Below are 27,689 nucleotides of genomic sequence, written 5' to 3'. Positions count from 1 at the left end.
CTGAGTGACACGAGTGAAAGACGACAAGTTTACGCAAACATGCTTGCAAAGGCAGAAGCTCGAAGGGAACAGGTTGTTGTTTAACGGATAATTGATGTAAAACAGCCTACAGAAATTCGTTGATATTTGGCTTCGTCTAAAAGGCAGCAAGTATATTTATTGATTCTATGTGAGAGAGAAGGAAAATAGACAGATTGGGGCTCTAACATTCACCCTAGATATGCTGGCATGCGGTTGACTGAAAGTCTGGCGCGTGCCACAGCTGATCGGAAGCCTAAGGCCCAGGGAAATTAACACACTATATTCAGAAGTATCCACGTGGATGCGTCATGGTATGCATCAGTGACATGGGTTAAGTTACCCGATGCGGCTTTCCGGTCGCCATGCATGAAAGTACACGTTAGACGATCGGTCACATTAGCACGTCAAAATAGTGGTGACGCGTATTCCATTCGCTTTTGATGATATACTACAATTATGAATTATTTGTTACCACCGCAAGAGGGCACGACATATGACGTTGCCGCTGAAGTAGGTTCTGCTCAACCGAACGGTGCACATTTAGAATATCAAGGCGTGTTTTGCCTATTTACTATTTGACTGCCGTTAGAAAATTTACCACGCAGATCTCAAGAAGTGTTGATACCTCGTAAACAAGACGGCAGCGATGTTCAAGTGATCTTAACATAAATTGCGAAGCAAACCATAATGGCGCTTTTTTACCTCGTAGTTACTGTTTATCGAGGCTCCTTATCATTCTGAACGCCTTACTGCTAGCTAATTCCCGTCCTATTCTTTCACACTGTTCTGAAAATGAACTAAGTAAATCCAGAGGATTACATACCTTCTGGGAAACTAAAATATTAAAAACGTGTCAAGGTGTTCCGAAAAATGATAGGTCGTTCCTTGAATAGCGATTTTCATGAGTGATGTTTAAACTGATTGCTGTCAAAGTACACAGAGGCAGAAGGCAATGATTCAGATGAATACGGACAGAGATAGAATCGACAGAAAACAGAATTTCATGTGTCACTTCAAAATCAGGCAAGCTCGCTTACATTCCCCCTGACACAGACAAATTGTCATGCTTAGACGGAACTACCTCATCAAACAATGCTGCAACACAGCGATTACGTAAGCAGTAAAGTAATATCGCGGTATACCTCGTGTCATATGCTGCATCCTGTAATACAAACGATTGTTCATTTATTGTCCTGGCATTGACGAATATGGGCTTGCACCGCTAATAGTTTGGTATAGTGTTCGCGACCTTCAGACCCTTGGTCTCGCAAATCCACGCCTTTTTGTGAACGCGATGAGCATTGTTCGCAACCAAAGAAACAGCCATCCTTGGAGTATTGCCAAAGTAGCTTAGATTGTTCTCAAGGTTCAGCAGGAAAGAGTGGCGTAATTTAAACAAGTAATGTGATTAGTGTTACATATGTGTTTCTGTGCCAATTTTTATTGTTATGCAAATGCGTTTAGTATCTAAGGACTTAATAGCTGTAATAATTCACATGAGCTCACAACATTTGTTCCTTTGTAAAGAATTTGACCTTGTGGAGATGCCTGTGACATATTGCTGACGTTTTCAATACCATAAGAAAATCGTACAAGCGACGATGAAAGACAGGCTTGACGCGTACGGACAAAAAGAAAGATTACTGAAGCTGGCAGCAAAGTCTGTCGAGGGAGGACGAGGTCTGTCGAAGGCAGCATGGATTCATAAATGACAATTCCAGTCAAAGCAGCTGAGGATGAAAAACCGAAGAAAAAGAAAAATTATGATCCAGCACAGCGGCAACCAATATAGCGTGGACACGATTGTTTAATAACAAGAGTGCGATCTCATAGCGCTAAGGACAGCGCGTTGGGAACTGTCAAAATCGAAGTGGATAACTGCTGTGTGTAGCAGGGTAATATTTAAAGAAAAAAAAAGAAGAGCTGTGGCCGGGTACTTCGCAATCGAAAAATCCTCTTTGTCTACAACTGTTCTCCGAAGTGAACAGTAATTTGATAAAACACCTCGCATAGCTTGAAGTCCAGCACGCAAACAGGCGCCTTTCTGTTTTTCTCGGAGGACACGGCACCGGCGTTGATCGGTCGAACACGCCGCGAGGCGTGTGTCCACGCAGCCACTGCAGCAATGTACCGGGATGGGGGAGGGGGGGGGGGCAGACACGCCGCAAGGCGCATTGTTCGCTCTTTCACGCCCTGCTGCCGAAATGTGGCTGTTACGCGGAGCCGCTTTTTCCACGCAATGCCGTGCTGCCCCATGCCTTGCCACCGTGGTCTGCGGCGGGTGGCTCGTTTGGCGCCACGCCAACGGCGCACTCGTCAGCCGGAAAACCGGTCCTGCCCGCCAGCTGACGTTGTGCTCGAGCGTCTACTCGAAGAGTGCTGAAGGGGTGGGGGGGGGGGGGGGGGGAGGGGGGAAGGGATGTGTTTTTCCTTCTGACATCAGCACGCGCCGCTGGCTGAGGTCAGCTTGAGACTCGGCAGGCCTGTTTACCCTCGCCTCGCACCGCCACCACCATACAGACGCGCCGCCAACCCTTTCTCAGCGCGCGTCCCAGACAAGCGTTTGTTGATGGAGGCGAGCGGAGCCACAGCGCGCCGGGGTAACGCTTACCCAGGGCCCGCGAGGCCGGGGTTCCCGGCGTCTACGTGTTCGATCCCAAGCTTAGAACGCGCACGCGCGACGTTCTCTCCTTCAGCGCGGTGCCCCGTGGCCTAAACTATGGTTTGCGCAGTGAGTCCTGGTTGCCGTAAAGTTTGTTACTTGCTGCACCTCCGGCGCTACGCTCTAGACAGCATTGTGTTTGGCCTTCCGTAACTATTTCACACTGTCGGAACTACGGCAGTGAACCTTATATGCACTGCCAAAACGGTTAGCAATGAAGACTTGACTTAACCTTATATGCACTGCCAAAACGGTTAACAATGAAGACTTGACTTGATATCCGATGACAAATACATAATGCTGATTTCATAGGGCGCCGAGACAGAACTGGGGACGAGATTTGAGTATTGCGGTCCTTGCTGTAATACGTTCGCGAATCAGGACCTATAGAGAGAGAGCGTAACCTTTTATTTCAAATCAACAAGATCTGAGTCCGGCGTCTTTTTAGTGGGTCTGGGCACCCGCCGCGGACGCGGTTCCGAGACCTTGTCTGGAAGCGGCTTCCTCGGCTCGCTGGACGGCCCAGAGTTGTGATGTCAGGTCAGAGCTGAGCAGTGCGGTAATCCAGCGTGACCGGAGGCTGGCGGTGGAAGAGACGGAGGGGTCGGCACTGCCTGATTTGTTTGTTAGGTCCCGACACTCCCACAACATGTGATTTAGTGCGGCAACCTCGCCACACTATAGACCTATAGACATATTCAAACTTTTTTTAGGTTGTCTGGGCTTAATTTATGCATACGCCTACTTACTATTTTTGGTTAAAGGGCTCCTCACCAGGTCTGGCCGTTTCGAGCTGACAAGCACAGAGCATACAATGCGCGTTAACAATTGTGTTTGTAAAGAATTACATCCCTACGCGCCGCGGAAAGGTCTGAAATTTCAATCCGAGCGCCGTTTTCCCTTCTGCTCGTTGCCGCTGTGCTACAAACCGGACGGGGACGTACTCGCGTTCCTGCGCCTACGTACTCGGGTCCGCAGAGTGACGTCGCTCGTGGTGACACGTGACTTCGAGAATTATTCAAGGCACCACCTGTTATTGCCCTTTGTTGGGCGTGTTGGTAAATTGAAAGCATATTTAGCGCCAGCAAACAAGGACGGAAGGGAGACGACAACACAAAGCGCTAGCGTTGTCGTCTCCCTTCCGTCCTTGTTTGCTGGCCCTAAATATGCTTTCAACCACCTGTTATTGGTGCGATCTATTGCTTGAATTGACGAATAGAAGTTTAGAGAAATAATAAAACACACAGATGGAATGTCTGCGTGTTTTTTTGTTGTACTTCGCATCGAACCAAGAGAGATGTACTTCCGCTTCGTCTGCTTGTTCCCACGGTCGTGCAGTCACGTGCGCAGGTACCAAGACTATGCCATATTCTACCGTGTTACAGCGCGTGAATATGCTCTGCGAGCCGCTTGTTCTGCCTCAGTATTCGTGTAGCATTGAATTATACCGCTAGTCATGTGTCCTTGTGCACAACGCGCAAAATCATGCACTGAGCGAAACCAGACAGTCACAACAATTCATACGCGGCGCCGCAAAAAAAGAAAGAAAGAAAGAAAGAAAGAAAGAAAGAAAGAAAGAAAGAAAGAAAGAAAAGCGAGGAGAAAAAAAACATGAAGGCGGGGCCCTTGACGTATGCGGGCGCGATCCTCAAGGTCCGGTATGGGAGAACGCAGAGAAGAAATTTCGCTTGCGGAGGCTAGACAGGGCGAGTGGAGAGAATGTCTCGCTATGCAGTAGAGCTCGCCTCCTGAAATCATGTGTTCGCGGCGCTAAAATATTTCTATCTCCGCTATTAATGAGCCGATTTGAAAAATTTTTAGGGTGAAACACTCCATAGAGGAAGGACACGTAACAACTTGTCTTTATTTATTTCTACTTTGCTATCACTTTACCTCCCCTGCCTCTCTCTCCCCAGCGTAGGGTAGCAAATCGGACCTTCCCATCTGGTTACCCTCCCTGCCTTTCCCCTTTCTTCTGTCTCTCTCTCTCCCTCAGCATATAACCAAAATTTGTTATGGGGCCTGGTGAGGGGCCCTTTGATATTCTTATGCTCTGTACCAGTTCAAGATCTTCACCTAATACAGCCTGATTTGCACATAGTAAGCCGACATCTTGAGTTTTAAACCTTTGCGCGCTCTCTCTCTCTCATATGGCTTTGGCCAGTTCGTAAAAAAAGCAAGCAAGAAGCCGTAAACATGTCACACACATCTGTTACGATATGTTCTGTTCTGCATCAGGAGTGCGTTCAGGACCTTCACAAACCATTTAATGGTCGCTTCTGCTGCATAACTACCGATCACTCGCTGCTGGAAAGTATTACAAGGTGTCATGCACTCACTATGTTGCACTGGGAATACCGAAAAAGAATCGGCTTTTATGTAATTGTTTGCTAACACATTCGGATGATCAATGCTGCTAACTCACTTAATTCTACTACACGTACATAGAGAGTAGCATGCTGATTTGACTCATGTCAACAAGGCAGCTGTATGCTACAGCCCCCCGATATGCTACTTCTTGCATTCAAAGATGATAGCAAAAGAAAAGGAGTAAACGCGATCATGACTTAATAATATTTGGGGTTTTACGTGCCAAAACCACTTTCTGATTATGAGACACGCCGTAGTGGAGGACTCCGGAAATTTTGACCACCTGGGGTTCTTTTACGTGCACCTAAACCTAAGCACACGGGTGTTTTCGCATTTCGCCCCCATCGAAATGCGGCCGCCGTGGCCGGGATTCGATCCCGCGACCTCGTGCTCAGCAGCCCAACACCATAGCCACTGAGCAACCACGGCGGGTAATCATGACTTGTCTTACTCTGGCATAATGATTGATTGAACACACAGCGTACCAAGGTGGAAACAGGAATGGTATCGAATGCTTAATCGGGATATCGCGTGCCAGTTTAGAAGCCAGCCGCTGCATGCTGGCCACTCCATTTACGTACTTGCAGCGCATACAGGAATGCAGCACCTGTAGTGCATGCGACAGATACAGTGGAACTAAGCGGAGGCAAAACGCCGGAAGTAATCAAGGACAGAAAGAGCATGTACTAAGTGACACAACTAAAAGAAAAAATCAGTCCTAGCTTTTGCCACCAGAAATAAACTTGTGCTTTCACATCTCGCAGTTACGAAATCGTTACGCAGATGAGGAGGTGCCTGATTTCACAGAAGAAAGTAGATGTGCGAAATATATGTGTGTTCTTAAGGAGGCGCAGAATCGAGCCATTATCAACGGCGGATGACTTCCCAGCACCGTGAGATTAATACGAAGTTTCAGCTTTCGCAGGACGTGCGTCAGAATCTTGCAATCAAGGAGCCCATGAAATAGACTGCGCGCGTCTCGTCACCCAGACATAAGTGCAGCCTTCGGAAAGTAGCTGCAACGATATCAGTCAATCGCCAAGACGTTTTAGGGCAGCTGCGAGTCTGCGACCACCCGTTTCAGTGGGCTATAGAGATAGGCACCAAAGTCGTGCTTGGTGTTTACCTGTCTGCACAGTAGAAAAATAAATAAACAGAATCTATATGACGCAAACTCAGCATCAGACTGCTTTTTCGCGCGCTAAAGATGTGGTATACGGTGGAATACTTGACCGTCTGTTAATACAAAGAATAGAGTTCAAATGTCACCTTACCTGCGCTATTGTCAAATTGCAATGTCTCCTGCTCTTTGTCTCAGCTGCTTTCTTCTTTCGCGCAGGGCGTGAGAAAGGCATCAAGAATCCAGCCTCAGAACTGACCAGCGCCTTTGAGGCCAAACCATAGGAAACACGAGTAGCGCCCTTGGAGAGCACAACATGGGTCCAACAGGAGTCCAGCTAGCGCTTTTCACTCTGGTAGCGGTCTCCCTCAGCGGCCGGGTGAAGGCGCAAGGCGGTATGTGCGTGTACATCCTTGTGTTAAGCGCATACAAATTCTTTTTCTTCACACTCAAAGCTTATGCGGCCGTTCTGGTGCGCTAAAGTTGCAAACTATGAAACCAAACTTAGCACTATTCTGTTTTCATTCTCAATGGCTTCACCATACACAGAAAGGCTTCACCGTACGTTTTGGCCAAAGTTTCTGCCATTCAGGCCATCAAGGCATGCGTCCTTTTCACAAGCACTTTGCAACTCACCAGATTTATGTGTGCTGAAATTATGTCTTGCACAGCGTTCTCCTTTGAGTTTCCCGACGAGGACGACTGCCGCACGCCTTTCAACGAGCCAGGCAGCTGCCTCGAGCTTGCCAGATGTACGGCGCTGCAATCAGTTCGGGACTACAACTTCCTGCGGCGCTACATCTGCGGATTTTCACGCAATGTGCCTCTGCTCTGTTGCCCGAGCGGTGGACAGCAGAGGCCTCCGACTCGGCCTCCAACTCGGCCTCCGACTCGACCTCCAACCCGGCCTCCAACCCGGCCTCCGACGCGGCCTCCTACCCGTCCTCCGGTCAGGCCGCCACCAACCCAAGGACCCCCAAACCGGGATAACTCCGACCTCATTGAAGGACCCAGGATTGCCAACTACCCGCGCTTCCTTCCTGCTGGTGAGCAACGCTTGTGTTTAACTCACTGTTTCAATGCCCGAAGCGCAAGCTTCTCCCGAAGCAGAAGTTGAGGCGATTGAAGGACTCATTGTCCCATTAGGCATGCAGACATCAGATTATTTGAATAACTGCCTAAGTGACCGTCGGTTACCATCCTATACCTTTTGAAGAAGAACAGCATGGACAGCGGTAACTTCCTACAGCGGCCACCTATAGGCTTAAAGTGAGGTGGGCTGCTTGTTTAGACTCAAGAGCTGCAGTTTGCATAGGCTTCCTGAAATCATCTCAGTAAAACTTTAAGTTGTCCGAAGAGGTCAGTCCTATGTCAAGCTTTTTTCTTCGAAGTTCAGAAGCAGGTGAACCCACAGCAACACATAACATTTAGTGTACACACCTTTCCGCCACTTGCCATTTGTTGTCTCTAACAGTAGCAAGTGGCGATTTCTCGATGTATACGCCATACTTATTCATGCTTCTTAATTTTGCGTCGTTTGCAAATTTTTTTTGCGCAGGATGCGGCCAGACTAATGTGAGTGTGAGCCGCATCGTCGGGGGCCGCGAGTCAGAACCCGGTGCATGGCCCTGGATGGTGAGTCGATTGCTCCCTGAACTCTCTGAGCACAGGGGCATGTTGAGTTCCTTCTTATATTGCCATCTTTGTCCTCAAATAGCGGCGCATCCTGCTGCGAGGTCCTCATCATCAGCCTATTTTGATGTCCACTGCAGGACGAAGGCATCTCTCTGCGATCTCTCTTGCACTAGCCGATTCCAACTTGCGCCTGCAAATTCTCTAATTTCATCACCTATAGTTTTCTGCCGTCTTCGACAGCGCTTCCTTTCTCTTGGTACCGATTCTGTAACTCTGATGGTCCACCGGTTATCTACCCTACGCATTACATGACCCGCCCAGCTCCATTTTTTTTCTGTTTTAATGTAAACTAGAATAACGGCTATCCCCGTTTGTTCTTAGATGAACACCGCTCTCTTCCCGCCTCTAAACGTTACGCCTAACATTTTTCGTTCCATCACTCCTTGCGCGGTCCTTAACGTCTTCTCGGGTTTCTTTGTTAAACTCCAAGTTTATGCCCCATATTTTAGCACCGGCGGAATGCAATGATTGTGCACTTTTCTTTTCAACGGCAGTAGAAAGCACCCGGTCCGGATTTGCTGTAAGGTAGTGGAGTATAAACGGGTGACGCATAAAGTGGGCATTGTAAAACAAAAACAAAAAATTAAAATAAAAATGTGGGGTACAAATGCAGGCAGAGAGAAATCAACGAACCCTCGAAACCATGCACACATCGTGCCCCGACACTATGCAATAGAAGGACGGCAGCTCTCGCCCTGTCAGACGTGGGTGACACTTTTTGCCAGACCGTCTTTTCTCCAAGGCGCGGTTCGAATGGAAGTAGCGGTGTCCGTGTAGCAGTTTTCAAGACCGGATCACACGCGAATTGAATAGTTCCGCAAGCGAAACGAATCGAATACATTTGGAATAGAAATTCGAATAATGGGACAACGGTTATTTTACCAATAATATGAAGCGGTCTTCGCATTCTTGTTTGTACTCAATTTAGCAAGTTTGTCATTGTACTGCAGGTTATGACGCGTTGTTTATTAAGAACGCAAGTGGGAAGCGTTAGGTGCAAATAATCAGTCCATTCTAATGCTCGAAACCCGGACTCAGGACTCGCTGGCGATGGGGAATGGCAGCGATTTAGCTGGAAAAACCTGGCTCCTTGAGCCACTAGAAAGCTTCACTACAAAACTTGCCGTGTTTTATGATTGCGATAGCATTATAGGCGCACTTCACCCACTCTGGAGGTGTCTAACAGAAAAAGAAAATCCGAGCACTTCTTATGCGAAATTAATAATGTCAAACCGACGCCGCTTAGCGCTACTGAGATACGAGCACCTCGGGGGCAAGGGAGCGCGCTGAGGCGCTCGGCGCGTTTTGATTTGCCCTTTCCGCGGCGCAGCTAGAACGCAGGCGAGAGCTCGCGCGGATAACAGGCTTCCGAGAGCGAGAGCGAGGCTGAGCTGGCGTCGCGGCGATGCCCTCCCCCCTCATGCAGCCCCGCGGCAGCAGCTGTCCCGTTTCGCCCATTCTGCTCCGTCGAGGCCCGAGCCAGCAAGCGCGAGCCAGCTTCGCGAGGGCGCCTCGCACGTTCGTGACGTGGCGTCGCAGCCAACGGCAAGTTTCGCCGCTACCGACGCCGCCGACTTCTTTCGCTCGATGGGTGATTTGACGCGTTCTCATCAACATGCGCCACTCCTGAAGGTAGTGCAGTCTCACAAACATGTCAAAGCGTTAGCTCTCACGAAGAGAGAATGCGATAAAGGGGCACGCGACGCACACGCTGGACATATTAAGGGGCGTCTTTGGCCCGGGTGAAGCGTGCGTGCGATCGTGGCCACTTGGTTGAAGCATTGGGATGCTGTGCTGGGAGACAGAGGCTCGATCTCACAATCAGTCACGCATTTATTTATAGCATTATCGGTGAACTTCACCCAGGTAACTAACAGAAATATCCAAGTGTGTTGAGCATGCGTTAGCGTACGCAAGCGCGTCACAGTATACGCGAACTCGCAAGTTTCTGAGAGATGCAATGTACAGAAACGGCACTGATAAATGAGAGTGTGCAAAGTCGTCCGTGACGCACGTGCGTGCAGCATCGAGCTATGTTTTCGCATTTAGAGAGTTGTCGGGTTAAGTTCCGGCCTCGTTTTTTTTTTCTACTATGACCGTCGGTCATAGTAGAAGTATTCGATTCGGTCTTCGAATGGAATATTATTTGTACACATTTTTCGAGTAATCGACAAGGGTGGCGATGTGGGCTTGTTGATCGGTCATCATGTAATGGTATCTGGATAGCGCAGCAAAACACGGACACAAGAAACGAAGGCGAAGACAAGCGCCAACTATCAACAACGAATATTTATTTCCCGGATCGGTCGCACTTATACACCCAAATAACCACGTGCGCAGCGACAGCAACCATGAAGATACATAACGCATAAAAGCAATCTAAAACCGGTACATCCAGGAAATACAAGAAAACCTAAATGACATATCGCAAATGCGGTCAACTTTCATGGCATGCGCGGATAACCTAACTCTTTCGCGGACAATGATAGTGACGGTTTGCCGATGCATTGGTCAGTGACCTCTGGTGAGCAAGTCCTGCATTGGCGAGCAAATCCTCTTGGCCGCTGACGAACGCATCAGCAACCGTCACTATGATTGTCCGCGAGAGAGATTACTTGCGCATGCCATGAAAGCTGGCCGCATTTGCAATATGTCATTTAGGTTTTCATGTATTTCTTTGACGTAGTGGTGTTATATTGTTGTCATGGGACATGTTTCTTCATGGTTGTCAGAACTGTGCACGTAGTTGTTTGGGTGTATAAGTACGACCGATCCCGGAAATAAATTTTTGTTGTTAATAGTTAGCGCTTGTCTTCGTCTTCGTTTCTTCTTGTGTCCGTGTTTTGCTGCGCTATCCAGATAGCATTCCAAGATTTCAAACAGTTTTCGAATATTTTAAATTTCCAACTGTGCACTATCAGCATAAACTTGGAACAAAAACGCAATAAATCTTTAACCCGAATCGGAATGCTTGCACGCTTGAACCAAAGAGCCGAAACTGAATTATATCACTGGCATTTGGCAGCTAGCAATAAGCACGCCAAACGTAAGGGGGAAAAGAAGAAGTTACAGCATCCTCGTCTCATGTACAATGAAAAATTTGGGTTCCAGCGCAGACCAGTGGTTGATGTCGTTATTGATTCTGCGTTTGGAGCGCATCGTTGCAGCACTCCTTTTCATTACATCACCGTTAATTTTGCATTGCGCTTTCACATTACGGACACTGCTATAACGCCAAGGAAGTGGTCATTAAGGCAGGTTTGCTAGTTCACTTGTAATAAGCCTTCATTACACCCAGCATGCCCCTTCAAAAGACGTGAACGTGACGGTGTATCCGCACGAAAAGCTCCACGGGTCAAGTCAAGTCAAGCGAGAACTGCCGGGTCTTTTTATTTTCTTCTTTTAAGCAGGCTTAACATGTCCCTAAAAAGATGTTTGACGCATGAGAAGACGCACACGCCCCCTGAAAGCACAACGAGGCTAGATGACCAATTTCTTTTTTATTTTTTCTTTATTATATATCAAGAAGAACAAGAAGAAGAAAAGTAAACTTTATTGAAAGGAGTGGTCTGGCAGTTTTGGATGTGGTGGCCTCAGGTGGCGGCTCGAAGTCCTTGGACTCGGGCGGCATATTCCTTTTTTTTTTCGTCATCATCGCGTTATAAGGCGCACAGCGTACACGTCACGAACGCCCAAAGCTAACCGCGCCCTCTGATCGAGTTTAGCGCGCAGTGAACACTGGGCATTATATTGTCGGATGATTGTGCCCTGTGACCCCAATGCCAGGTTGTCAATTGCAGGCGGCTATCTACATCAACAGTGGTGGCGTGAAAAGCGCTGCGTGCGGAGGGGCGCTGGTTACGGACAGGCACGTGGTGACTGCAGCACACTGCGTCGTCGTGGGACATCGAGCGACGAAGTACGTACACCTGCCATGACTTTGCTGACAGTACATCGGTCGTAGAGCACACCGGTCTCCATTAGGCGCTGCGACACCATCTCACATTTTTCTATACCATACCAGAACGATAAAGCGAAAATAACCTAGCCATCTTAGCACAACGTACAAGCCACGTGTTTTTGAATATGTTCCCTAAATGTCTGCCGACCACTCACGAGTGTGCATACGCGTTCAAACTGTGCTCTATTGAGATCGAAATTATACGGACACTACAGGCGCATTTCTGTCGTCGCCGCCGCCGCCGTGATGTTCCGTATAATATCAATGAATGATAACATCGTCGTCGTGTGCCGTATGCTGTATCTGCGAGTAAAAGCGTGCGATGGTGAGCCGACAATGGTTCAAGCTCACGCGCGCATGGGAGGAAAGCGAGGAGGAAGCGCACCGTGTTCCGTCGCGCACAAAGCATCGGGGAGGAGGGGAGGGAGGGAGGTCGTTCTACTCCGGCGGCTGCTGTGTATGGAGCAGCCGCGCGTGGTCGTACGGGCCCTATCTTGAAAGCGATCTGCGACGGGGCCAGAGGGATGATAGCTTTGTGCGCGCTCTGTTTTCGCCACTTAGATAGCGTTGAAGAGAGAAGCAGCACGAAGGTCGATTCGCTCGCTGCTGCTGCCGCGCTTCCTTACCCCAGAGTTTTAGCGAGTTTCCGCACTCATCGAGTGAGGTGTGCTCATGTTTGCGTGTGCCTGAGTGTTACCATGCTTGCTAAGTTACTTAGTAAGCGAATGTTTACAAGTTTATATGGCTGATAAAACTACTATCCTTACTTCGTATAGCTGTCTACTAATTTGCTATCGCAATCAATGCTTCGTATTTCGGGCGAAGCTGTGACTTTTTCTTTATTTTCTCGGTTTCATCTTATCTTTGCCCTCTTGCAATGTAAGGTAGAAAACCGGGTGTCAACCTAAAGTCTCTTTCTCTTCTTTTTCATGTTATTTCTATTTGGAGTGTGAGCCATCTACTGAACGCTGCCGGCTCGAGAAAGCTTGCTGCCTAACGTACGTGTTAGACAAGCCGGCAAGCAAGCTTCCTCTATTCGCATGTCTTGATGTGACAAATAAGTTATATTTCCCAATGTGTTAAATTCTGAGAGTTTACTTCCCAAAACCACGATCTGCTTACGAAAACACGGGGAAGGCGGGAGATGGAAATTCAAGACCATGAGCAAAACGAGAACAATGTGAAAGCAGGAGCCAACGTTTCGAGAAGTTCACTTGTCTTCTTCAAGGCGACATATGCTGATTTCACCTTGTTCGCGTTTTGCTCATGGATCTGCTTACAAGACACACGGTAGTGGGGGACCACGGAAAATTTTGACCACCTGGGATTCTTTAACGTGCAACTAAATTTAAGTACACGAGTGTTCTCGCATTTTGTCCCCATAGAAATGCAGCAGCCGTTGTCTGAATCGAAACCGCGACCTCGAGTTCAGCACCGCTAAGCCTAGCCAGAGAGGTATTGCGAGGAGTAACAATTGATACTGGGGTCCAGAAGATCTTTGTAGTTATGAGACATTAAAAGTAAGAAATTGGCGGGCTCTTTTAGCGCGTACGAAGCTCATTCTTTGCGGAGAAGCACGGAAGTTACTTCACAGTTTTAAATTCGGGTGGCAACATCCTTCTCACCTCGCAGTGTGTGCTGCGGAACAAATTGTCTCGAACTAATGGTATCTACTAGAGGCCCCTACACACGTTGTAAGGCACCCATCGTGCACTACTGGAAAGGATAATGGAGGGTATCCGTGAACGTTTGATAGGCTTGAGGTTTCTACTCGTTCGTGGTGAACTTAAAGCACTGGTTTTCACAAAGGTTTATTTTTCAATCGCTGACCTTTTATCAGTTGCGTACAGATCATTCTCTGTGAAACCTAACTGAGACTGCCTTTATTCCTATGGCACGTACTTTGCTCGTACTAGTAAAACACGGGAACACCTATCGGTCTACGTCATATACGCAGATTAGTTAATGATGACTTACGGCGTTTCACATTCAAAAGAGAGCAGCTGGGCTCTGTGTAACACCTTATTCCAGGGTGAACCGGAATAACTTCGACCACCTGAGGTATTCAGTCATTCACCTAGCGCTATCTTACCCTCCAGCAGTGAAACAGTGGCTTGGATACGAATACATATGCGCCACGCAAATCTGGAGGAACGTTGAATGTCAAGTTTCATACTGTGTGACCGCTTGGGTCCTGAAGTGGCTTTCTCGTGCAGCCTGCCGGCATCTTCGTTCACTGTGCGCCTGGGCGACCACAACCTTGTGAGGAGCGACGACGCGGTCAGCCCCGTCGACGTTCCCGTGTCCAAGGTGGAACGGCACGCCGACTTCGTGGCGCGAACCTTCAAGAACGACGTAGCCATCCTCACAATGGAACGTCCCGTGAGGTTCAACAAGTTTGTGAGGCCCGTATGCCTGCCGTATGGTGACGACTTCAAGACACGGGACCTCAACGGATACCACGCGTTCGTCACCGGATGGGGAACCACTGCATTCAGTAAGTTGCTTTCACAGCCGTCATCGGCAACAATATGCAAAACGGAAAAAAAGCTCTTCATCAAGGAGGTCAAAGCGCCATTCGTGTCTCAACTATTTATGTCTCTATACGCCTATCCCTATCATCGTTTCCAGGTGATGTGAGGAGTGTTAAGTGACACTGTGGTTTTCTCGTACCAAAAACATCAACATGGACGACTCCAGACAGCTTTCCAGCAAACAGATTCTTCGCTGTCTTCGAAAGGTTGCTACACGCTATAAGACTATCGCAGAGGTGCGCCTACAGTTTGTACGAAAGGCGACGGAGGAGAAACATCTGCAAGCCATTATCATTGTTGTATACTTATTAGTGCTCCTTCCTTGTATTCTAGCCTATCATCCCGACAATAATAAACCCCAGCTTTTAAATTTCTATGTAAGCCCGAGGCCGAAGCCTGTGTTTCCACCAGAGTTCGTGGAAATAAAAATACTTGAACACCAACACGAACAACCCTAATTTGCCCACTGGAGGTTTCCGAAACAGACCTGACACAGATGGATTTAGCTCGGGGATCAGCAGGATATGTTCGAAGCACGTGCCTCCTGCTTCTTCATTTCCCTTATACATAAGTTAAGGTGCTATGAATGATAAAAATTACTGAAAAAAAATATTGATCAACAAGAAGAAAAGGAGAAGGCGCCAATACCTTTCGATCTTCTCCTCGATCTTAAACTGGTTGCACGTATTCATAAATGAAAGGTCATTTCTTCTTTTATTTCTTAAATATATTCTAGGAATAAAAAAACAATGCAATAAAATTTAGTTAAATCAGATTTTGGAAATATGCGACTTTTAATTCCCAGAAGTTTTGTTTTGTGAGTGAGTGTGTCGAAGCATATGAAAGTCCCTGTGTTCAAAAACGGTCAACCTTTGTCAAACTGAAAGCATTTACAGAAGAAATGTAACCTGAAATCGTGAATCGGAACCCACTGATTGTACACTTAAAGAGACAATTAGATTTTTGCCTCTCGGTACAGCCATAAAATTCCCGGCTTAAATACAAAAAAAAGCTCCTTGTTTAGCAGCCAAAGACATCTAACCTCGGTCTTGACGCGACGCTAGCTACTACTAGCCTGCTACCCTTCTAAAAGACGACTCGACTGTGGGACCGTATGCGATTGTCGAGTGAACGCTTTGTCCCCTTTCTTCCTGACTCTTTGCAAAGTAGCAGGTCAGATCATGCTAGATGAAGCCGACATCTCTTCCTTTCCTATAATAAATAATCTATTCTCTCTTCTCCAGTGAAAGTTGCGGTGCGTGAGTGGGCCTCATGTCTTACTATTTTCTTTTTTTTCCTTTTGTTCACTCTTCCCTATCGTTGGATAGCAAATCTAGTGAAAGCAGGTTAACCTTCCCCCCTCTTTTCTAACCTCTCTGTCGTTCCGATATTAACTATCGCAGTTTGTTTTCACTACAGCCTTCAATTTAGGCGAACAATTCTACCATAGCTGTCCTTTGGTATGGCGAAATTCGTTGCGAGCAATGTTTTGATAAAGCAACCATTACCAGTATCGGCAATGAGTTCAGTCTCTTTTTTTTTTAGCTTTAGTGACAGCTCATGAACGTCGTGACATTGTGGCACCATCTAAAGTTGTATATGTACATAGGCTTCATATCAATGTAAGAAAGCAGACTTGCAGGCGTGGTAAAAACTACCATTCGACTGAGAAACAACTCCAATTGAGCGAATTTATTTTATAGAACTGTTGCGCGCGTGTAAGTTGGACAAAATTGTTCCTCATGAGGATTGGTCATTCTAATGTCCATTCATTACAAGCGAATGGAAGGTGTTACTACAGCAGGAACAGAATTCAGGACTGATAGCTAGAATGCGTAACGAACAGGAAAGCACCAATAGTCCCACACGGACCAGTCGACAATAACATATATATATTTATTGAATTAGGTAACACGTCGAGCTTGTCAACACAATGTTGCTTCCTTTCCCCATTTGCGGCCTTTTTGGAATCGCATATTCGATTCCTTACTTTTATACAAACAATCCCAGCGTTTGCAGGTTATTTTTTAAGTTTCTGTCAAAGCATAATGTTGCTTTCGGGCGCAATGTACACTATTTTGACGTAATTTGCACATGCCAACCATTCATTGATTATTTCTTTTCCGTATATTTGTGTTACTACATTGTGCCGGTGAAAGAAGCACTTGTGAACTATCGCGAGTATTTTCGCCACGTTGGCAGAAGAGTGCAAAGCCAAGCACTCCTGCATTTGCAACTACTCTATTTTGCTCCTTGAAAACTAGTCTTTGATGGAGCACGTAGGCTTCATCCTTACACCACTTCGACAAGAACGACTTAAGAAGCTTACGTCTGTTTGTTTTTCCTTAATTTACCTCAATTGAAAGCCGCAGAAGTTAAAATGAACGCTTCGAAAAATTACTTGCGCAGACGGGGAGTCCAGCGATGTTCTGAAGGAGGCACAGATCAAGATATGGGACGAGGACACATGCAAGAAGGCCTTCCAGAAAGAGGTGCCCATCTCGTCTGTTTACCTGTGCGCAGGCGACGGCAATGGACGCCAGGACTCCTGCCAGGTGACTTTATTTATGTAATAGATAGGGTGGTTTTTACTTAGCTGCACCAATTTTTCAAAAATTGCCTGTGGCAAATAGGAAAATTCTAACACTTATTACTCGATGAGGTGGCCATTACTTCTACAAGAAATTGAAATTAATATTTTACTAATTATCTTAATTCCCCTAATTAACTGCTTAAATAATTGCCTTATTGCACATATTTCTATCTACGAGTTGTAGCTCGTGAGTTCGCAGTGCATATCCACTTCGAACGAACTCCGAGAATGAAAATGGTTTCGACATATGCGCAGTCAAGTTGTGGTACAACTGCACCGTTTCACTTCCTTTTCCTTAAAGAAAACACTGCTTAATGAATTGAAGCCCAAAATTAACTGTGCCATCAAGTCGCTCGATGGAAGTGGATACGCCTTGCTAACTCACCGGCAACATTTCATAAATTGCAATACCTGCCGTAGTTTAATTCAATAAAAAGATAAGTATAATTGTGTAAAGTCTTTAATCAGGCTTTTTGATCTCTCGCAGAAGTAATGGTCGCCTCATCGAGTAATTTTGCTTGAGGGGTAGAATTGTGCTATCTTCCACAAGCAACTTTGTTTAAATTTGGGACACTTATAATAAAGTCACAGTTTCGCCGGACAGGCGAAGCATTGATTGTGAGAGCAAATTATTAGACAACTACATGAAGTAAGGTTAATCATTTTATCAGCTGCACAAACTACTGTAAAGTTTCAGCTACTAACTAAATTAAGAAGCACTTCGCCACGCACGCTCAGGCAAACACGAACACGACTAACTCGATGACCGTGTACACTCGCTATCAGAACGCTGGCGTGGAGCGATAGCAGCAGCGAGCGAATTTCCCCTTCGTGTCTCCTGTCGCTTCAGCGCGAACCATGCGCGCGTGAACAAAGCGCACACGAAGCCATCAGCTTTCTAAGGTCTTCTAGCCTTCAAACCCAGCGCAGATTGCCTCCAAGATCGCACATGGCCACGCTCAGCTACTGCAGCAGTGTAGAAGAGCAGATGCGTACTAATCTGCCCCCCCCCCTCCACTCCTAGCATGCGCACGTGTCCCCGCTTCCTCTTGCGCGCGTGGGAAGACGGCGCGCACCCAACCCTCCTTCCTCACTTGCGCGCACGAGAAGACGCCACCGCTTCGAGCCACTATCTTCACGCCTCACCTTCGCAAGCTTTCGCTTGCAACTACGCCACGCGGCGCGTGTCCGCGATGTTATCGCACTTGTATATTATGTGGAACATCACGGCGACGACGACGGCGACGAAAATTCGCCTGGAGTGTCCACATAATGCTATCGCAATAAAAAAAAAGGACAGCTGGTAAAGTTCAACCAGAAAACGTGCCGTACGCCCTATCGGGACGCTCCTGTTTGTAACCCATGGGATACCAACACGGTATCCATACCAGCTTACAGAAATCCATAACGATCTCGTGCAAATTTTATTCCATTTTTATAAACGAGAAGAAAGGAGGTTAACCGAGGGTCCCGATTTTTATTAGTCATATCATAAAAAGCCAACACTGACACCAAGGACAACATAGGGGAAATTACTTGTGCTTAATAAATGACCATTTATATTATTATTATGGTTATTTAATAAATAACCATTCTTACATTACTTTTATCAGAAGTTTGCGTGTTCGAATCACGTCCAGGTCACCACTGTAACAAGGGTGGTTCGGAGCACACGAACTCTTGTTAAGGTAAAAGCCATCCCGCTTTAGTGCTGCCACTGCTCGAGAGACTTCGTCTTTCTCGATACCAGGGCGCCACCACAGAAACATGCGCAAGACCCATTGGGATATAGAGTATCTGCATACTGAAACCCTAGGAAGCCATATTATCGGATCTGTTCAGTGGAAATGACTGGCATTTCTGCTTTCGACGTACGTAGCTGGGACCAGAGCATTCACCCTTTTCGTACCAATACACAGAATTTCATTTTCTTTGGCTGCCGCTCTCAAAATACCCACATAACCCTGACTAATTAGACGACTAGCCACTTACCAAGAGGAAGTGACTACTACACAGACTTCAATCTTTGTTGGTTTTCATGGCTTTGAATCCGCTGCGGTGTTCTTTAGGGTGAACTATTGTTTTAGACGGGCGTCTCTGCATATCTTTGCTGTGCAATGCGTTGCATTTGAACGTGGTTATGGAGAATTTTCCTTTCCTCTTTAAACATTGCCAACGCTGTTCCCATCACCAATACGGAGTAGTAAACCGAATGTTAGTTTGTTTAAAGCCATGATTAACATTATTTCCATTAATTGTTTCTCTTTTCAAAGCGCTACATACAAAAAACTGACTTGTTGAGAGGCAGCGACTTGGCTTGTTTGGGACGCTACAGCTTCTTTACGTCTTCGCGTCCAGCTTGAAATGAACAGTAGAATCTGCAAGGCCAATAATACTAAAAAACCAATTTTGGAATGCGTGTCCAGCTCCATAGACAACACATGATCGGCCCTACGGTGGACCGATAGCGCATTGATAGGAAACAAATCGTCTTCTACACTTTGTTTCATGTACAGCGTCATGTAACAGAGCAGAAATCTTATAAGCTTGTTGGCGGTACCATATAACGAACCGCAGGCAGCACAAGAAAGATGAGGTCCTGGGTCATTGACTACGTAGTTGTGTACCACGTATTCTGTTTTTAGACAATCGGCTTGTTTTTAGCCGGCAATGGAAGGACCGAAACCGCTACAGATGCTGTCCTTCAGTGTCCAGTTCTTGGTCCGGTCCAAGCCTGCCTCGTGCAGCTGCTCGCGTTTAGGACACCTCCTTTAGGTTGTTTATGTCACAGTCTCTTAATTTGGTGTCAATTTTTGTGCTTTCGCTTCCCACAGGGTGATTCAGGAGGTCCTCTGGTGCTGCCGGACGATGGCCGATTTTTCCTCATTGGCGTAGTGTCGTTCGGCAAGCGCTGTGCAACGCCTGGCTATCCTGGTGTCTACACGAGGCTCACGGAGTTCTTGCCATGGCTAAGCGAGAGGCTCCAATAGAAAACCACCAAAGCCCTCCTGAGGACGACACTCCGCCACCGCGTGCGGACCTGCCTCTTCTGTCTGCTGGTCAATGCACGCCCGGAAGGAAGCAGAGTGGGCATTGTTATGTGAATGCGTGCACACCGACGAAAGTGCAACGGAATGAAACACGTCTGAGACGGCAAAAACTAACCTCCCGTCTCGGTACCTTACGGCGTCTAATGACGACGACGCTGTTTCGACTCTCACTGTCATGCGAGTATGTGAGGCGATTATTGGATCGCTCTGTCTCACATCAGGAATGCTGTTGCTCCAAGTTCAGCTTCACAACGTCATAAACAAAGAACTGTTTCACTTTGACCTATTTTTTTTCTATCGCAGGCATTACTTTTACAATACTTTTCTGCTTTACTCAACTCAAAGGCAGAGCGCAGTGTCTCCATTGTCCCTACGGTGTGTGCCGCGATGCTGCAGGCGGCAGCCTTGTTGAACAGCAGCTGACACTTTCACCTCGCATTCTATCCCATTCGCTTACCTCCGTAGGTGTCACTTCGACCTGCTAGTCCATCAAATGTGATAATCAGCGGAGCAAATCAACGGCTTCACGAGAGCACGCTAAATTAAAATATTAAACAAAGGTAGGATAAGCGTCGATGCTGCAAGAGGTTAATTTAGGCACACTGATGATATCCCTGATAATACTCTGGAATTTCTGACTCAGCACCTGCTTAAGATAGTGCTTCAGCCTATAGACAAACCTACCGTCTGTCTCCTTGGTATTTGAATATTAATCTTATGCTTTCGAAACAGTTTTCCGAAAGTGCGGTATGACAGCAAGGTCTCAGCTGATATGTTTGTACAAATACATGATAGAGGAGAAATGTAATGCCGTAACTAGCAATCCGCCGAGATACAAAAAACAAAAGGTTCAAGACCGAATGAGGGTATCGTGTTTTCTTTTATTTGAGACAGTTTTGTATATTCCACGTAACTTCACCAGGTGTCGACATTTCAGAACCCGCCGTTGTAACAAATCAGGTCACCTTTCTGTATTCAAGCTTGGGCGTAAGAAAACACCTTGCTTCATCGCTTGAGATGTTTGTGTTTATTTATTTCCCCTGTATTCTTCGCTACACATATTCCAGTTACTCGATGGATCATTGGCATGCATAGCACGAAAAATCAGAATTTCTTCAAGAGGCACTGATGCAATGGGGCAGAAGGAAGAAGACGTACAATACGTCAAGGATAGAAGCAACAAAATAAGTATTATCGTACATTTGCTAACTAAACAGTTTCGCATAGACGACAAAGTGATGACCCTGAAACCACCTACACCAGTTCGTTCACGATTCACCTTCGAGGGCATTTCACTAAAGCATATAGCGTTTGTAGAAGGAAAGAGGGCACTCATTAGAGAATGTGATCCCATGGTTCTAACTTGACAATGTGTAGCATTGCTCCTTTCATACGCTGTCGTGCCAGTCATAAGATCACCACCTTGCTCCACCCACAGGGATCACGCGACATAATGTCGCCCGTATGTGGTCCGGAGCGGTGAATTATGTCTCACTGGTGAACCGCAGTTGTCTCGCAAGCAAGGAACAAACAATCCGCGCAGCTGTGAAACAAAGGATTCAGTGACGCCCGTTATGACGCGCTCCCGTTTTTGGTGTCGTGTCAATTTTGCTCTCTGGACGAGCAAGCGTAACAATTCAGCATTACTCTGTGCGAGGCTGCCATTGCACAGTGTGAAAATTTCGTGTGGGCGCTGCTTTGGCAAATTTGCTTAAGCTTGCGGTGTGACCACCGGACGCTACCAAGATAAGGATCTAAGTAAGTGATTGCGGATATTTAGCTTTAAATTTTCCTGAGCACATTGATTATTGATTCTTTGCTTGAAGTCTGTCAAGAAAATTCTGAGTGCATTCTTAGGTAGTCTTGTTTTGAACATCCTAGCGTTCATTTTATAGTGCCGTGGAACTGACACTTGTTGACTACACAAAAAATAATAAAACTGCATTTCAATCTTTGTTAAACACTGTCTGACTAAATTAATGACGTGTGAAGAGGACACTGGCAAGAGATACCCAAGCTGTGATAATACGTCACCTGCTCCAAGACTCCAACTAAGCCTTAAGGGGTCTCAACAACAGTGCAACGGTGTGTTTCATGGTAGTACATGAACCGAATGCCGCATGCTGAGCATGCTCTACATATGAATGATAATGAACGAACAAAGAAGTCACAACAGGAACTGTGACAAGTGGAACACATTGTTTGGTAAGATATTTAAAAGGCAACCTGTAGAAAAAAGAACATTACCACAAAATCCTTCTTGGCTCTGACAGTAAAAGTTCGCACTTAAGTTTCAACCCAAACTTTCGAGGGTCCTCGTGATTCTACTGGGAGAATGTCGTAGAGAGCCAGTAGACGCCGTAAACTACGGCAACCAGAGCTTGCAAGAAAAAACAATTATGCTCGTAGGAAAACTTCCGCGCAAATAAAAGATCCCCGCCACAGTATTGTAAGTGTAAGGATAAAGAGGAGAGGACGCCAAACTTGACAAAGCAGTGAAGTGAGATTGGTTTGTGCTTGTAAAAAGCTTGCAGTTCTAAAGATATAACAAAAACGATACCTCCTCTTAAATCATGCAATGCCATCAGTGCTTTGACCTCTTGTTTGCTTTTTACGTTGCAGTCCATGCATCTTTGCAAGGGTGGAACTGTCTGACCAGCATTAAAACTCGCCTGACATGAAGAGTCACGCTAGAAACGACAATTTTGATCGCACTTGTCGAAACACATAGGAGACGCATTTTACTACAGCGGCAGTTAAAAGCTCGAAACCAGGTCTGCTGTGTCCATCCGTCCAAGGCATGTATAATTTCCGTTGCACCTTTGTCACAAGGCCAACTCCTCAACTTATCCTTTGCCCCATCGCCAAGAACAATAAAGCTTTGCCCGCCACTGCCACTGTTGATCTAACTGATGCCCCTGCTGCAATGTGCTCTTGCGAAGAAGAATTCTCTAACCAGTGCTCTGCGAGGCAGTTCTGACGCCTGCAGATTTGAGCGCTGTTTTGCCCGTCACGCAGACTCAGAGAGTGGCGGCGTTTGTGCGCGTATTTCGGAGGCCACGGCACGCAATACTTTAATGCACGAGGACGACGCTGTGGGCATGAGTATTTCTCTTTGGGCAAGTCGGTGCGACATAATGCAAGTTTAAACGGTACGTAATGATGACGACGACAAGGAACACCTACACACAGGACCAGTGACGTGCTAATAACACGAAAAAGACACCAACTAAAATACAACACGAAGTAAAAACCTCCCAAAAGACCTCCTTCCAAGGAAGTCCCCAATTACCTCGAAGCAACTAAACTCAGCCGTCTGTAAGCAGATAAAATGATAAACTTGTGGTGTCGCCGAAAAGAATGTTCCATGACAAGGCACTCAAAGCCGTTCAAGAAATTCATGTGCATTTCAATTGATCCAAAGGAGTGCAAGAAGTTGGCCACTCGTAACTTAGCAGGCCTACATATGGGCGGCTTAGGAAAAGTTGCGGAAGAAGCTAACACGGGTTCTTTGTAAAGCTCTTTCACGGCGAAAACCCACAAGCCTTCCTGCCCTTTCCGTGCTATCGTTTCAGAAAGACATGCGTGGCAGAATGTCGTCAGTCATTTAGCGCCACCTTCGATATTTACCCCTTGGTGATCCTTTTCATGTTGGTAGTACAGCGCTGGTCAAGTGAAAGTGCTCTTTCTAGAGGTGTGCGCCGTGTGAGTTTCGACCAGCGGTGGCGTGGTGGTCGTTTTTAGTCGGCGGCGGCGGCGTCATCGCCGCGGCGCCGAGTATTCATCGACGCCGGTGCACGGTCATTTTTCGTTGGCGGGGGCGGCAACGGCGACGTGGAAACCGAAACCACAAATTTAAAACGCCGTTTCGCTACATCCTTCTTTGCTAAACTGGTTCAAGTTCTGGCCTTCTTTTACTACGAGCTGAGAGAACCGAATACACAGGTGTTGAAAATGAGAGAAATACAAAACGTTTTGTAAGTCTTTTGCTCTTCAGCAGACATATTTTTAAGAAATGGGCACACATGTCTAGAAGCATATATGTTGAGTGTGTTTGTATATTCTTTTCACCACGAATATGAAGAGCATTGTTGTTGCGTCGTAGTCACAAGTGTTTTCCTTTATGCAATGCCTCGGTTTATGAAATAGTTTTCCATTGAGCAAAGAGTCAGTGAATTCGTCTAGAATTGCTAAGGCAGCACCGACGCACGTGACCCCCTCTAGATATGTTAACCTTGCTTCCACTTTTTTCTGAATGAGATTGTGTTTGTACAATAAGATTCACATAAAAAAGGACCTCTTCTATGACCATATTTTGCTGGGTTCAGCCCTTAAGCTGTCAAACAATCCTCAGATGTTATAACGCACATTTCCAACTGGACAATAAGTGAAATCACTTGTTTTGATTAATAATCACCCTTTGCTCATGTAACTTTTCTTATAACGTCCTTTTTCCATGAAGAAAAAAGAATTTTTTTTTCTACAGCAGGTGAACATCACTTTTTTTTCAGCTGATAGATGTTATGGTGCGGTAGAAAACGAACTTACTCAATTTGTTAACTCGTCATCAGAAAATTAAATGAACGAAGTGTGTATAAGTAGACATACAGCCATTGCTGGGATGTACAATTACTTCTGAATAAAATAAAGAGTTCTCTTTTAACCTGCACTTCGAAACTATATTATGGTTCTGTGTGCCTATCGGTATCAGTTGCATTCAATTTTTTATATGAACGCTACAAAGAAGCAGCCCCATTCAATAGACATGTAAAAATACTTTTTTTACGTGTAAAAATGTAGAAAAACTCCTAATTCAACGGCCGGAATGCGAAAACTTCCAAACAGCATCTAATACACATCAGTGCCAGAGATTTCTATCTTGCTACAACCCGCATCTCTCGCGTTGACGCCCCTATCAGACATATCCCAGATTCTAACCGCAACTACAGTGCCCACGATCCTCAAGCAGTGATTCCGACGTTCCGAGGCCGCTGTTTCTTCTCGTTGCGCTATATTGCTCTTTCGCAAATGTTTCGGAATCCCACGTTGTGCTCACTTGTGACGACGCGCATGCGCAGACGTGTGGACATCAGGGTTACTTTTGTTTGTATTGTGCTGTTCACTGCTTGCCTTGGTTCTGTGCTTCTAGGTTCTGTGCTTGGTTCTGTGCTCCATGGCTCTGTGCTTGAGGCGGGCAAAATAATTCAACAAGACAACACAAAATCTCCAACGATGCTGCATTGACTCAAAAACAAATCTTCATTCCCGTTTGTGTGGTGCACCGATCTCGCCGACAAGAAACATCGGCAGCGGCGACGCAGCTACAACAGTTGGCGGTGGCGTGCCGACACCTCGGCGAACACCTCTAGTTCCTTGCCGTCGTCTTTGCGCGCTCTGCGTAAACTATCAGGAGTGTATAGACTTGTTCTCCTGAAGATATAGCCGCGTCCCCTGTGAGAGAATGCTGGTGTCAATAGTACACGACTCCAGGGCTGGAGGAATCGCCACTTAATTCTGCCGTTGAGGTTAGGTTTACTAATCGCAAGAATATTGCAAGCGCAACTATACGCTTTGTTTTACAGCGACACCGTTTTTTTCTCATCTACATTTCATGGCCGTGTATCGTCGGCGTAACCATTATGTTTTTCATAAACATCACCATTCTTCGGCAGAATGTATCACCAGCAGGAAAAGTCCGCTTCTCTTCACACAAGTAGGGTATTTAACCATATGGCTGTTTCTTCAACCAAAGTCTACGCGACCACATGCAGCAATATGTTACGTGTTTTTTCTTTGCCTTCTTTTTTTTACATTGCTCCGCTATAAAATATGTGCCCACCATGTGTTCTATCCAGGTTCTGGAAATGTCATGGCGGTCATATTTACCGACGTTGGTACGCCGTCATCGTCATCCTAGTCATCGCGTCATCATCGTCATTGTAGTGCTCGTTTTGTGCTGTGGTCGTCGTCTCCCTCATCTTGCCGTTGTCGTGTAATTAACCACTCCTACTACTTTTCATTAGGTGGCTGTCTGCCCTTCATTTTTTTTGTACACTGAAAAATGCTTGAGAGAGAGAGAGAGAGAGAGAGAACATTTATTCGGACCATCAAGGTCGTTGCTTTTGAGGTCGAGTGAGTGGTGTCCTCATTCCAGGACTCCATTGGCCATGGCTGATCAACGTACTTGCTGGATGAGAGCTTCTTGTCCCACCAGGGTATCGCCGGTCAGCTGTACCTCCCACCGCTTGTTGCGTTTCGCCTGCGACACGTGGTTTTGCCGGCGCGACTGCGGCGGGGCGGCAGACATTTTGGCCCGATCGTCGTCGCCGCAACACTCATCGCCAGGTGTTTCCAGGCGCGTCTGCGGCGATGCGACCGCCTAGGGATCATCCTCGCATTCCAGTTATTGGGCCCGAAACAGGCGATGCCAAAGCAGGGATCTCGTTCCAGTCATTGTGCCCGAAACAGGCGATGCCAAAGCAGGGATCTCATTCCAGTTATTGGGCCCGAAACAGGCGATGCCAAAGCAGGGATCTCGTTCCAGTCATTATGCCCGAAACAGGCGATGCCAAAGCAGGGACCATCTTCTCGTTACAGTCATTGTGTCCGACCGGCAGCGCCACGACAGGGTGCTACGAGATCGTGCGCAGCGCCACGACAGGGTGCTACGAGATCGTGCGCAGCGCCACGACAGTGTGCGTCACCATTAGCCCATTGTACATTCACGTGCTCGTCTTTTGAGGGGTTCCTTCTTGCCCTCAACTGCGAGAGTATAAAAACAGCTGCCCCCGGACGCCAAAAGGAAGGGCTCCGATTTCTTCTGTTGAGTGAAGTGCTCTCCCGTCTCTCTACTTCGGTCAAACCTGACCACCAACTCTTTGCGATGTTAAAATAAACAAGTTGTTTCGTTGTTACCAGTCGACTCATGCTTTGCCGGGACCTTCGGATGCTTGCAGTTGTACCCCAGGCCGCCAGGCCAACGCTACCCTTGGGGCTTGCGACCCAGGTACAACCACGGGCGTCAGCGCCGAGTTCCCAACAGATCGTACCAGCAGCCGGATCCAAACATCTGGTTGGCAGCGGTGAGATCGCCTCCGACTTAAAACAACTGTCTGCCAGCGGTGAGATCGCGACAACGGAGGCCAGCAGCGAAGAGATGCAGTTGACTGTATGCTGAGCAGCTCAACGACGATCCGGGAGCAGTGCAACGAGCCCTGTGTGACGACTGGTTGCCTGCAGCGGAACGACTGCGCGGAATTCCTGCCTGCGAGGTTTGGTGAGTGCGGGACTTTCTTCTTCTGAGCTTTGCCAGGCTTTTGTTAGTGTCAGAAACAGAGCTGGTAATTGTGGTTGTCGTTGCTGCCGGGTTAGTTTGCGGCAAGACAATAGTAAGCAGTAGAGAAAGCAGCATTCAGAGCAGCCATGGATTTGAAGTCGTTGCGCAAACCGAAATTGTTGGAGCTTGCAAGAGAGTTGGGTCTGGATGTCTCAGACAAACTAAGAAAACCTGAACTGCTAAAGGCTATTCTTGAGTTAGAGGCTGAGGATGACGAGCTGTCGGAATGCCTTGAGACTATTGAGGAGAGGTCAAAAAGACAGGAGCGCGAACTTAAAGAGCAAAAAGAAAAAGAAGAGCGTGAACGTAAAGAACAGAAAGAAAAAGAAGAGCGTGAACGTAAAGAA

General features: G+C 46.8%; 1 protein-coding gene across 1 annotated transcript in view; it reads left to right on the top strand.

Annotated features, from left to right (window-relative positions):
• The window catches only part of LOC142583549 (proclotting enzyme-like), a 64,626-nt gene extending 42,659 nt beyond the window's left edge, over nucleotides 1-21,967 (top strand). Inside the window, 6 exon segments of the mRNA XM_075694035.1 lie at nucleotides 6,845-7,219; nucleotides 7,732-7,808; nucleotides 11,669-11,787; nucleotides 14,046-14,326; nucleotides 16,773-16,918; nucleotides 19,791-21,967. Coding sequence (XP_075550150.1) covers nucleotides 6,845-7,219; nucleotides 7,732-7,808; nucleotides 11,669-11,787; nucleotides 14,046-14,326; nucleotides 16,773-16,918; nucleotides 19,791-19,946 — 1,154 coding nt within the window. The 3' untranslated portion in view covers nucleotides 19,947-21,967.
• Nucleotides 21,968-27,689: the final 5,722 nt, after the last annotated feature.

This window comes from Dermacentor variabilis, chromosome 5 (assembly GCF_050947875.1).
Source record: "Dermacentor variabilis isolate Ectoservices chromosome 5, ASM5094787v1, whole genome shotgun sequence".
Taxonomy (NCBI): domain Eukaryota; kingdom Metazoa; phylum Arthropoda; class Arachnida; order Ixodida; family Ixodidae; genus Dermacentor; species Dermacentor variabilis.
Note: the sequence above shows the minus strand (reverse complement) of the source record. Positions and strands in the feature narration are given on the sequence as shown.